This window comes from Moschus berezovskii, chromosome 21, assembly GCF_049115385.1.
Source record: "Moschus berezovskii isolate FMDL1 chromosome 21, NW_MosBer_1.0, whole genome shotgun sequence".
Taxonomy (NCBI): domain Eukaryota; kingdom Metazoa; phylum Chordata; class Mammalia; order Artiodactyla; family Moschidae; genus Moschus; species Moschus berezovskii.
The window spans coordinates 64,876,497-64,888,745 of record NC_142480.1 but is presented as its reverse complement, the minus strand read 5'-3'; the positions used below and the strand labels follow the sequence as shown (position 1 = coordinate 64,888,745).

The window sequence follows — 12,249 nt, the reverse complement described above, 5'->3', positions numbered from 1 at the left end:
TAAGGGGTGCTCAGGCTGAGCTCTGAGCCTCAGATGTGACCCCGGGGAAGCGTTTCCCATCTGAGCCACAGGGCTTTCGTCCCCGAACTGATGACTGTGTGCTTTAAGTGGGAGCGTTACCCGAAAGCCCCAGGTACCAAGCGTGGCCCAAATCAAGCCCTCACAACAGTCACTTTCCCCTCTCCCCTCTCTTCTCACAGAGCTGAAAAATATTTTGAAAAACTCACTTAAAGTATGAAATTATCTTGTGTTTACTAAATTAAACCTGATTAAAAATCAGTTATTAATCTGTTGAGCCAACTTTTTCTTTCTCCCTCTCTCTCTTCCCCACCACCAAAAAAATAAAAGAAAAAAAGAGAGAGAACAGGAAAAATGTACTGTTAGGCATCACGGGATGTGGTCTGGGGACCAGTGTCTTCCCCTGGGGTGCCCTCTCTTAGGATGAGGATGAGGTGGGGGGTGCGTGGGACAGCTGCGAGGCTCCTGAGGACCTTCCTCAGTGACCGGGGTGCTGGGTGCTCCGACCCTGAGCTGGGGGGCCGCCCACTTCCCTCCCGCCTGGGCTCGGTCCCCACACCCTCCCTGGCCTTTCCTGTTCTGTCAGGAGAGCGGAGGAGGCATGAGGAGACAGGGACCCTCTCAGACGTTTGCGAGGGGGCCTTCCTACTTCCAGCAGGCTTCCATGATGCACTGCCCTGGGGAACCGGGCTCTGCGCGCCAAGCGGACGGGCGTCCAGTGGCAGCTCCTCCGGGGGCCGTTCCCAGCGCGCCATGGAGACCCAGTCAGGTGAGCCCCTCATGCACCTACCTGAGGTAGCCCCCATCAAAAGTGACCAGGAGCCCCTCCTGCCAATAGATGGTCTGGTTCCTTTTCACTCTGAATGTGCTGCAACGATTTCTCTGGTTTCCTGTAAAACTATAAATGGTGACTTTCCTGTGCCTGCTCTTAGTATTCTTCCTGTTTTCAAACAGCTGAAAGACAGAGAAAAGACCTTGCTTGAGTATTCTGAGCTCTGCGCTGGCCCTGGGCAGAGCTGTGAGTAGGCCTGTCTGACCCCATTGGACAAAGGACACCGCCCGACTTCCCGCCCCCCGCCCTCCACACCCTCATCTTGCTGCCAAATGAAATGCTGCATCATCTGAAGGAGTCTCCAGGATACTCTGGGAACATATTTTCCCTAAAACACCGAAAACAGCCTTTCTTTTCCCTCCCTGATTTTACAAGCAAACAGTCACCTTAGAAAATGTGGAAAATACAGAGAAATATGAGAGAAAATAAAATACCAGTTTAACACACAGATCATGAAAATTTTGGTGTATCTTATTCTAGGTTTTTTCCTATCTATCTGTAATGTTTACAAAACAGATGAGACCATATTTTGTAACTGTGCATTTCTAAATTTCTAATGGTGTGTACTTTTAAAAACTTTGCTTTTCCTCTCTGATTAGAAACAAATAAAATTCATTTTTCTAAATCTCAATATTTTATTAAGTAATTTGTTGAGTCATTCTCTTCTTTGGACTTTTAGATTGGTTCCAGTCTTTTGCTCTTCCGGATAAGCCAAATGAACATGAAAAAAGCACAGAGCTTTCTCTGATTTCAAATGAGTGCTGTAGTTCAGATTTATAGCCGTAGGATTGCTGGGTCAAAGGGCTTGAGCGTCTTCAGGCTCTGGATTCCTAGCGACGAATCGCTTCCAGGGTGACTAGGCTCTTCGTTTTCTCACCATGACGTGCGAACTTCCCTGACTGCAGGGCTGGCTGTCAGCTCTCTGCTAGTTTGATAGGTGAAAAGTAGTATATTATCCTTGCTGGAATCTGCATACCTTTGATTACTTCTGAGACTGAACTCCAGCAAAGCTTCTTTTCCTAATTCTGAGTGAGGGATGCTGCTGTGAAGGGCGCCCACCCGGCCAGCCACTGAGCCCCCTTGGGAGCTCAGGCCTCACACGACGCTGCGCTCGGGGTGACCTCCCACTTAGAGCAGGGCAGGAAGCAGAGTTCAAAGGGAGGGAGGGCGGCTGAGAGGGAACACTGGGAGAGCCGGCCCTGCGCCCACTCCTTCCTTCTGTCAATGCACCCAACTGGGTTGCTAACAAGCCTCCTTCCTGCTAACATGAGCTGTGAGAGATTTTGGTACTTTCAGGCTCTTGCATTTCTTTTTGAACATTTCAGTAAAATGGGAAGATCAAAGAATATCTCTATTTAACAGGCAGGAAGTTTAATTCCATAAGGGCCTTATAACTCGAACATGTCAAAAGCAAACTCATACTGAGTTTACTGTCCATTATTCAACAATCCTGGCTTAGGTCAGGGGTTCTCACATGGCAAAGTAGGTTGGAATTTTCTGGAAGGCTGAGAAACAGAGCCCTGAGTTCTATGTTGGTGCTTCTAATGCAGGGGGTTTGGAGCGGGCCTGAGGGCTACCCTGGGAGCTCAGTTGCTAAAGAATCCACGTGCAATGCAGGAGATCCTGGTTCAATTCCTGGGTCGGGAAGATCCACTGGAGAAGGGAAAGGCTACCCACTCCAGTATTCCTGGGCTTCCCTTGTGGCTCAGCTGGTAAAGAATCCACCTGCCATGTTGGAGACCTGGGTTCAATCCCTGGGTTGGGAAGATCCCTTGGAGAAGGGAAAGGCTACGCACTCCAGTCTTGAGGCCTGGAGAATTTCATGGACTGTATAGTTCATGGGATCACAAAGAGTCAGACACGCCTGAGCGACTTTCCCTTTCCCTTTCCAGTATTCTTATCTGGAATTCCATGGACAGAGGAGCCTGGAGGGCTACATTTCATGGGGTTGCAGAGTTGGACATGACTAAGTGATTTTCAGTATAGATTCACTTTGAGAAATGTACTTCTAACAAGTTCCCAAGTGAGGCTGATTCTGCTGGCCCAGGAACCCTACTTTGAGAACTACTGCTCTAGCCAACTACCACTTCTGTATCATTGTCCCGCGTGAAATGAATATTGACCGATAGCCAAGCCCTCCTCCGACAACCACAGGTGAACCCACAGAAAAGAGCTCCTTCCGTCAGGTCTCTGCTCCTCCCAGACCAAGTCAGAGTGCTGTGCCAGTGGCTCTCAAGCTTGCCACCCGGAGAGCTTTAAGAAACATGGCCCCTGTGTGCCACACCCACAGATCCTGACTTGTTGGTCTGTGTCTATTAAGAGCTCCCCGGGGGAGTTCAGTCACAGCCCGAATGGCAAAACCATGGTTCTCCCGGCGTCATCCCTGAGCAGCAGCATATTCCAGGTAAGTGTCTGGATGAGCAGACTCTGAGTCCCGGTCCACAGCCACAGAGCCAGGAAATGTGGATGTCGGTAAGGCTGGAACCACTGCTCCTCATGGGAGAGTCTGTCCAAGCCAGCTAGGTGCTGATTTGGCATTCACAGAATGACTCAAGTGGGTCTGTGGCCCGCAGGAGAGGAGACAGCCGTGCTGTACCATTGTCCGGACCCTAAGCCAGCAGTTCTGCTGCAGGAAAGGGTCTTCAGTCAGGCTCCTCCAGCAAAGGGTATCTCCCTCCCCCAACTCCCACCAGGGCATAGCCGCAGATGCTCGGCCTGCAAGCAAACAGTGCCCTATGTGGAAAGTGCAACTACCTGGAGGTCCATCTCAGCCAAGCTGATCAGCATCCGCGCTATAAACCTCTGCCAGAAGCCAACCGGAACGAAGCTCATCTTAAACACTCTCTGAATAGTGTTGGCTGTGGGGTGCTGCATGCCGTGGGTGTCCAGGCCGGGTTTTGATGGAAGGAGATGTGGCAGGAGATAGCTGAAACACCAAAGGGGACCGGTGAACCAGGGCCTGAACTCTGCTCTGGGGCTCTGACCCCTGCAGACAGCTTGGCCTGGGGCGGATCTGCTGAAATGGCTCAGGTTGCCCGATGCCTTCCTCCCAGGGCCTTTGGAACCATTTTTAGAAAGAGGGGGTAGTTTATATGGTGAGCATGAATACTCCAAGAGAAACGAAGTTAGGCATAATGAATCAGTTTATCAAAGTCTCTAAGATAGAGACTAGAACACGGTTAGGGAAGACGTGAAAACATCTGTGGTCATAAACACAGACACAACAAATCACAGTTGATTCTCTGTAAACTGGGTTGCGATTGGGGAGTCACTTAAAATTAACTTCGGATGGTGAAGGAAAAACAAATGCAGCTGCACAGTTCCAAGGACAAGATATCGGGGTCAGAGAAACTTCTTTGGCCTTAGAGCTAGTTATTGTTTTTGGCCAGTTGAGACAACACAATTACCTTGAAATTTCAAATGAGGCTCTTTGTGCAAAAGAATGATGTTTTATAAGAGCACTCTTACTCATAAAAGCACTGAATCACAGTATCAGTGAGCTGTTCACGACTGTGACCATTTGCAATAAGCTGAAACAAGGGAGGTCCCTCCAATAATTCCCAGAAAACCAGCATCTTCTGTGTGTCCTGGAGGAGCTAAGGTGGCCTTGGGCAGAGCCTTGGGTGTGTCCTTAAAGGCTTGCCTTCAGTTCTCCTAATCCTCTAAAATTCCATCAGTTTAGGTCCTATAAAATGTCTTTAGGACTTTCTGAAAGGAACCCCTGAAAACACTGTGGAAGGAAAATTCAAAGACAGCCTGGGGGTGGAGTACCCAGAGTGTCTTCAGCATATGGCTTAATCCCATTGCCATTCTGCTTCCTTGTTGGTGGAAGAGTGGGGATGCCAGCCTTGCAGGGTTAGAGAAGGACGGACAGTGGCTGTGTAGGTGAGGTCCAAGGGGACAGATGGTGAGGTTTCGGTCCTTTTCAGCCATTACAGGTCTTGGCCCAAAGGACCCTGTCAACGACCCCAGTTGGAGTGCCTCTCTACATAGCCAGGAATTCTCTGGCACATGACTTTCAGTTCTGAGAAGTCCTTCTTTATCTCTCTGACCTCAAACAGGAGACCCTTGTCAGCACCCAGTGAGATCTAGCCTGCTTCTTCTGCCTATGTCATGCTCAGCTTGGGTGCACGGGACCCCCTCCACGGCTGTGCCCTGGGACTTCCTGATTCTTTCTATGTGGCTGGCATGCCCTGAGGGAGGGGGAACGCTCTGTACCCAGGTGCCCCAGCACGCGGCACACACAGCAGGTTTTCAATATCTTTGAAGGTACAGACGACTTAAAAGCCAGTACAGCAAGTGAAGAGGTTTAAAGTGATGGGCAAAGGAAGCCCTTCTCAAAGTGAGCAGAGCCCTGGGCGAGACCACTGGCACCGGCTTGAGAGCGACCACTAACAGGGCAGGGCTGCCCAGGGCGTGGGCTCGGGGAACTAAGAGGGGAGTTCTTCACGTGCCTGCCGACTAGAAAGCCATGAAGACCTGGGCACTGCACGGGGTTTGCGCTACAGCAGAGCCAGTCCACGATACATCCGGGAGGCTGTCTCAGCAGTTGGGCCGGAGCCTTCCCTGAGTGCTGAGAGTCAGTGCATCCCCGCCTGGAAGAAGCACAAATACTCAGAAGTGTAGAGAGAGATTTAGAAATGCCCTGAAGGTTTTCCCAGGGACTGTAGATTGAAAGCCTCTAAAAGGAGCAGCAAATGCCTTTGTTTTTGTTGACCATATAAAATCTTATGGTGCAAAGAGCTGAAGCTCCTTGCCTCTGGGGTACAAGAGACCCATTATAACTACACTGAGAGGTAGGTGTAATGCTCAGACACTCCTGACTTTAGATGGACACCATGGGCTATCAGTACTTAGCAAAGATAGAAACAATAGCAGCACTGATAATCCTTGATGTCCCTGAGGCTCAAAGGTGCAGGAGATCCCTTTCATAGTTGACATGCACTCTCTGATTTAATCCTCACATTGACTTTAATACTAGTAGGTGACAGTATTATTTCTATTTTACATATGAGGGAAAAAAGAGGCAGTTGCTTTTACAGAGTATTTCCTCATTCCTCTAACCTGTTGATAAAATAATCACAAAACGGTGTCAAATCCTGGCAGTGCTGTAAACTCACAGGCTGCTTTTCCAGGGGCCAAAGTCAAGGACGTGAGGGGTCATGTGGATTCTGAATTCCCCTCTGGGGTTTCTCTTTTTAGGACTCACTCTAGCTCCCCATGGGGCTGCAGCAGGAAGGACTGAGGCCCCTCCCATAATCATTAGACCAACTGGAAATCTGGGTGGGAGCTCAGGCAGAGATGGCCCAGAGTTGGCTCCCAGGAGACCCATTCGGTACTGATGGAATTGTTTGGATGGTCACCCAGGGTCCAGGCCAGCCCCCCGAGAGTCCACAGGGTGTTCCCCGGAGCTCTGGCTTAAGGGGCCGGGTGGTGCTGTGTTCTACAACAGGCATCAAAAGGGATCTGGCATCCTGGCCACTGCCTCACGGCCAACATCAGCATCAGACCCAGGAAACGGCTGATACTGAAGTTAGAGCAAGGAGGTCCTGAGAACCAAGCCAGAGGGTTGTTAGATTGAACCCACATGCCCCTTGAGTCCCTGCCCTCCCTGCATTTTGAAACTGGGCTGTATAGTTAGCATGCACACTTTTGTACCTACTCCATTTTTATTCATCACAGAGCCAATCAACCGCCCAAAGCATGAACTCCCCAAAGTTACTTTTAAGGCCATTGTCATGCTGACATGTTTTCCTATGCCTTTCCAACAAATGGGTTTCTTTGAACCCCCTCAACAGAGACACCCAAGTCACAGGGAGGAGCAGCCAGCTGGGGGAGAGGCTGAGCCCGACCACCCTGCCCCAGCCCAGGCAGGCAGCCGCTGTGAGGGCCCATCCTTGGAAACCTTGTCAGGCCACCAGGGGCCCTGGCCCTAATTCCCTCCTGTGGGGAGCACCCAGCTTGGCCCAGTCCGTCGCCTCACCTGTCGTTGGCGACGGGCAGGGCGATCTCAAATTTGGCCAGAAACTGGAAGTACTGCTCTTCTGTCTGCTTCGTGAAGCCCGTGCCGACCAGCAGCAGCCGAAGGTCCTCGGCCCTGATCACCCCGTTCTTGGCCACCGACCTAGAGCCCTTGATGTTGAAGATCCTCTGCAGACACTCAGACAGCCAGATGGGGTCGAGGAAGTAGAGGTTCCTCAGGCCATGGCTGGTGTCCGGGAAGTGCAGCAGGGAGCCCGTTTCGATGAGGAAGCTGATGGCTGCCCGGGGAGGGGAGGAGCAGGCAGCGTCAAACAAAGGGCAGAAGGGGCTCTGGGTGGCCTCCTCCTCGGGGCGCCAGGCAACAGATTCTTCTTAGGAAGCTCCCAACACACGTGGCCCTTCACAGCAGTCAGTTGCCTCCTCATAGGTTCTCAAGAGGCCAATGTACTGACCTCCATAACTCATGCATTTCACCTGTGCAAATCTGCTTACATGTTAAAATGGATTTGCCACCCCAGATCGATAGCTCAAGTCTTTGCTGTTATTTGCAGATGTGCACAGAGCAGTGAAAAGTCTGGGTGGGTGTCCCTCCCCAGGAACCCACCCATGGCTGTGCCTGCTGGCACCCAGCTGAGCCCTCACACCTGCCCGCTCTGCCCACCCACCGGACTGCAGGTCCTCGTAGTCCCGGATGTCGCTGCTGGGCATCTGGTCCACCAGCTGCTCCAGCTGCCTGTCCGTCAGGTACTGCACGTCGTCGCTCAGGCTGCGGCGCTGATGCTCCGCCAGCACGGCCTCCTGGAGGCTCAAGTAGCTCCTGGGGATCTGGGGCAGGAGGGCAAGGCTGGGCCCTCGGGGCTCAGGGCTGCCTGCAGCCTCCTGAGCACCGGGCAGGCGGGCTGTCTCTGCCACGGCACTCCACTCCCTTCCCCTAGAAACCGCTCACACAGGGGCCCCAGGGCCCGACCCACACCATGCACAGCAGTCTGCTTCAGGGTGGGGGGAGAGGGAAGTGTGGACGCCCTGATGGACCGAGAGCGGGCCCTTCTGGCTTCCAGGGCACGAGAGGAACCCACCAGCCTCCCACTTCCAGGGGATGAGGGGAACCCACCAGCCTCCCGCTTCCAGGGGATGAGGGGAACCCACCAGCCTCCCACTTCCAGGGGATGAGGGGAACCCACCAGCCTCCCGCTTCCAGGGTGTGAGGGGAACCCACCAGCCTCCTACTTTCAGGGGATGAGGGGAACCCACCAGCCTCCCGCTTCCAGGGTGTGAGGGGAACCCACCAGCCTCCCGCTTCCAGGGGATGAGGGGAACCCACCAGCCTCCCTGCAAGTCGCTGACAGCCGATGGTGCTGCCCACATCCTTCATGTTGCACGTAACCTGGAAAATGAGCTGCCGCAGCCCTTCCTGACCTTCCAGGCTCTTACAGGAGAGTTCACTGTGGGTATAAAAACGAAGCGTGTGCACTCAAACCACACCCCCCTCTCTGGCCAGCACTGCAGGGTCTCTGTTTTCCCAAAGGTTCCATCCCAAATACTGGCAAGTTGGGAAAGCTCATGACAGACAGACACAGAGACCCGCTGAGGCCTGACGTGGTGCAGGGCGCGATGCTGGGGGACCACGGCGGGGTGCCTCCGTCAGTCTGCAGTGTGCCCATGTCACCCCTGCACCCTCTCCCATCCCAGCCCTCGAGACCACTCGGGTCCAATGGGAGGCCCAGGGCCACACCAGGGGGCTGTTCTTGGCCAGCGACCAACAGTGTGCTGGGTGGTGTGTGACCTCCTGTCTGCTGCTGCCACCAGGGCCGCGCACACAGTGCTGAGCCTGGCGGCGGGGAGACCCGGACGGGAAGTTCAGACAGCGTCTCCAGGCCCTGCCCTGCAGGTCCTCGGGCAGCGCCTCACCTTCCCCAGGCCGAAGCTGCTACACTTCACCCCCTGGACGGGGCTGCAGAGGAGCAAAGTCCCACCTCAGGAGCCCCCTGTGGGCACAGAAGCTGTCTCTGGAGAGACGGACAGCGAGGGGCAGGCAGCCACAGCCCCAAGAGGCTGGGTGCGCAGGATGCCGTGGGACACTCACTGCAGGTGTTTACACGTGATGTCCGGGAAGCCGGTGGCCCTCGACCCAGAGGGCGAGCGGCAGAGGGCCAGCACGTAGGCACGCAGAGTGGCGATCCTCTCCAAGCGGAATTTGGTTTCAATTAAGTCCAGGTGTGTTCCCACCACCAGCACCACGGCGTTTGGGGCCTTGGCCTGCAAGGAAGAGCCTGGGCTGAGGACAGGAACAGTCCCGTGGGCGGCGGTGTGTCAACCCTGGACGCCCACGACCCTCAGCCGGCACCCCGCCACAGCCTGTACTCCTCTCTGTAAACCTCGAGGGTCTGCCGCACGCTGGGGGTGTGTGAGGGCCCCCGACTCCTCCCTGGGGTCTCCACCTCTGATCCCTTCAGACAGCACCCCACCTCCTGGCCCGCATCACCTTTCCACTGCAGGAGGAGAGCCCTGTCCCCTCCTGTGTCCAAGATGCGGGGCTCTTCCACCGAACGAAGCAGCAAAGGACAAGAGCACCATCAACCGCGTAGCGGAGGAGGGACAGAAGGCTGCGTTTCACGGCGACCGTGACCCTGGGGCCTCCGTCACAGTGCAGCCAAGCACACCCTGGGTCTCCCTCCCCGTCTTCTGTGCCCCCAACCCACCCCTGAGAAGTGCTGGGGCCCCTGTGACGTCCTGAGGACTGAAGGCTGGAGGGCGGGGGGCCCCCTCACCTCGATGTTGAGCAGCCAGAACTGAAGGCTGGCCACGGCCTCCTCCCCCAGGGCCAGGTTCCAGACCACCACGTACAGGGCCTTGTCCGTGAAGAAGCACTGGTTGACCGTGGCCATGCTGGCGGGGCCACCGATGTCCCAGACGGTGAACTCCACAGACTCAACCTACTTGAGCAACAGGGCAGCGACAGGGAGAAACTTTAGCAATCAGGGCATTAGGCAATCCCCCTGAGAGAACTGATCCCTCAGCACGTCGCACATGGGGGTCTGGAAAAGGCGCAGCTGTGGAAAAGCATGGCCCGCTCTTCTGTGCATCTCAGGGACCAGCCGTCTGAGGGACAGAAGGGGGTCCAGCAGCCCCGAGGTGGGCTCTGGGGGTTTCTATCTCCTGCTGTGGGAACAGTGGGGGCTGGAGGGCTGGCTCCCTTGGGCGGGGGCATCTGCGGAGCGCGTTGGGCGCTGTCTGCGTCCGTCCCAGGTGCAGGCGGTGAGGGGACGCCAGTCAGACACTGCCGGCAGCGCTCACAGCAAGACTGACACTCTGTCTGAGTGCCGGCAAGGCCATGCAGACGGGCCGCTGGACTGCACCGGCCAGAGGATGGCGCTGATGGAGCACGCTAACAGAAGGTCAGCTGCGGGGCTTCGAGGAAAGGCTGTGTGAATGGCGGTTTCTCTATCGATCACTAGGAGGTCAGAGTCTGGCCCAAGCTGCGCTTCTTGGTGGCAAAGAATCATTCCCACCATGCTGCAGCTTGGCTTCCAAAACAGCGTGTTGACTGGCTTTTTCAGTATAAAAGATGAAAACGGACAGCTGTTCTAAGCTGGCTGAAGGCCCGGCCACACAGAGAGTTACAGAACTGAGCGTTCACAAGATCAGGTGGTTGTCCTTCACTGAAAAGGGTAGGCGGAAGCGTGAATGATGGCAGAAAGAAAGTGGGGGGGTCACTCCTCAAACCTCAGACAGCTATTTGCTGAAGAACAGCTGGAAAAAAGCGACACGGAATAACAGCTTAGAAATCAGGAGAATCCAGAGATTCTGGTTACTGTCAAAAACCTCTGGACATGCATTACCTAGGTTCACTTCTGGGGTTTTCTCGGGAAGGGGGCAGTGCTGGTGTTAATTATTCGACTGTTCTGGCCCTAGTGAGCAGATCTCCATTCTCTAGAGAACTAGTTTCCGAGTCCATATTAAAATCTACATCCACCCACCTCACTGCAACTGACTCAAATTCATTCCTTTTTATGGCTGAGTAATATTCCACCATGTATATGAGTCACAAATTCTTTATCCATTCATCTGTTGATTGACGTCTAGGTTGCGTCCATGTCCTGGCTATTGTAAATAGTGCTGCAGTGAACTTTGGGGTATATGTATCTTTTTGAACTGTGGTTTTCTCAGGGTATATGCCCAGTAGTGGGATTGCTGGGTCATATGGGCTTCCCTTATGGCTCAGCTGGTAAAGAATCCGCCTGCAATGTGGGAAACCTGGGTTCGATCCCTGGGTTGGGAAGATCCCCTGGAGAAGGGAAAGGCTACCCACTCTAGTATTCTGGAGAATTCCATGGACTGTATCGTTCATAGGGTCGCAAAGAGTTGGACACAACTTAGTGATCTTCACTTTCACTTTTCATGGTAGTTTTATTGCTAGACTTTTGAGGACTCTCCATAACACAAGAGCCCAACCTGGTATTCTGTGTGACCTAGAGGGGTGGTGGAGGGAGGCTTAAGAGGGAGGGGAGATATAAATATATATATATATATACACACACACACACAGTTATAACTGATTCACGCTGTATGGCAGAAACCAACAAAATATTGTAAAGCAATTATCTTCCAGCTAAAGAGATTTTTTACGTTATGAAAAATAGACATTCAGCTTAAATGTCTAATGACTCAAATTAGTTTTCCTTGACTTGCAAAGTGATTTTGTGTAAAAGACTCTGCAACGAAATTGGTTTCCAGGCCGTGGGGAACCTCATGCAGTCTCTGGCCTCAAAGTTGCTGAGTTTTCCACAAATAACCTCCTTGCGCCTGTGTCCCTGTGTGGTCATGTGTATACCACAAACACAGCAACAGGTGAGGGAGGCATCCCTGGCAAGTGCTCATCCCTTGGGCTGGGAGAAAACAGGCTCCCTTCTCTGATTCAAGTGTAAGACAATTCTCGCTTTCATCTTTCTCATACTGAATGGAAAACAGGATGATTAACAGGTTCATTGAAGGACTCATTTAAAATAGGGCTTAGAAACTGGGCTTTTCAGAACTTGGGGTGGACGCGGCTGTCAAGGAGGACAAGGCCTTCGTTCCGGGGCTGCCTTCTCAGCCTTCCTGCTAGGGTAGGCACTGGTGTGTCTCACTCCTACAGCGGCAGTTCATTCTCCACCGTGGGGAAGGACCCTGTCCCGGGCCATCTGAATCACAGTCCCTGGGGTTAGAGCTGATGAGGCCTGGGCACTGTGGTCTTTAAAAGCTCACCAAAGAAGTCTAACCATCAGCCAGGGTTCAGAACCACTGGCCTGGAACCTCAGCTCAGCTATAAGAGAAAAAAATACAAGGACATTTAAGAAATGATTCACTGTCCTTGGCAGGAGCTGGTTTGAAACAGTACATGATGACTCTTGCAAATATCCTGGGACTCAAACACCGGG

At 53.4% G+C, this 12,249-nt stretch overlaps 1 protein-coding gene across 2 annotated transcripts in view; it reads right to left on the bottom strand.

Annotated features, from left to right (window-relative positions):
• LRRK1 (leucine rich repeat kinase 1) overlaps window positions 1-12,249 on the bottom strand; it is a 146,541-nt gene that overhangs the window by 30,834 nt on the left and 103,458 nt on the right. For both annotated transcript variants that reach the window (XM_055417677.2, XM_055417681.2), the window contains exons 16-22: window positions 9,601-9,765; window positions 8,916-9,088; window positions 8,154-8,274; window positions 7,498-7,657; window positions 6,834-7,110; window positions 3,605-3,776; window positions 809-972 (exon numbers count right to left, since the gene is read on the bottom strand). In XM_055417677.2, the coding sequence (XP_055273652.1) occupies window positions 809-972; window positions 3,605-3,776; window positions 6,834-7,110; window positions 7,498-7,657; window positions 8,154-8,274; window positions 8,916-9,088; window positions 9,601-9,765 (1,232 nt within the window). The remainder of the gene's footprint in view (window positions 1-808; window positions 973-3,604; window positions 3,777-6,833; window positions 7,111-7,497; window positions 7,658-8,153; window positions 8,275-8,915; window positions 9,089-9,600; window positions 9,766-12,249) is intronic.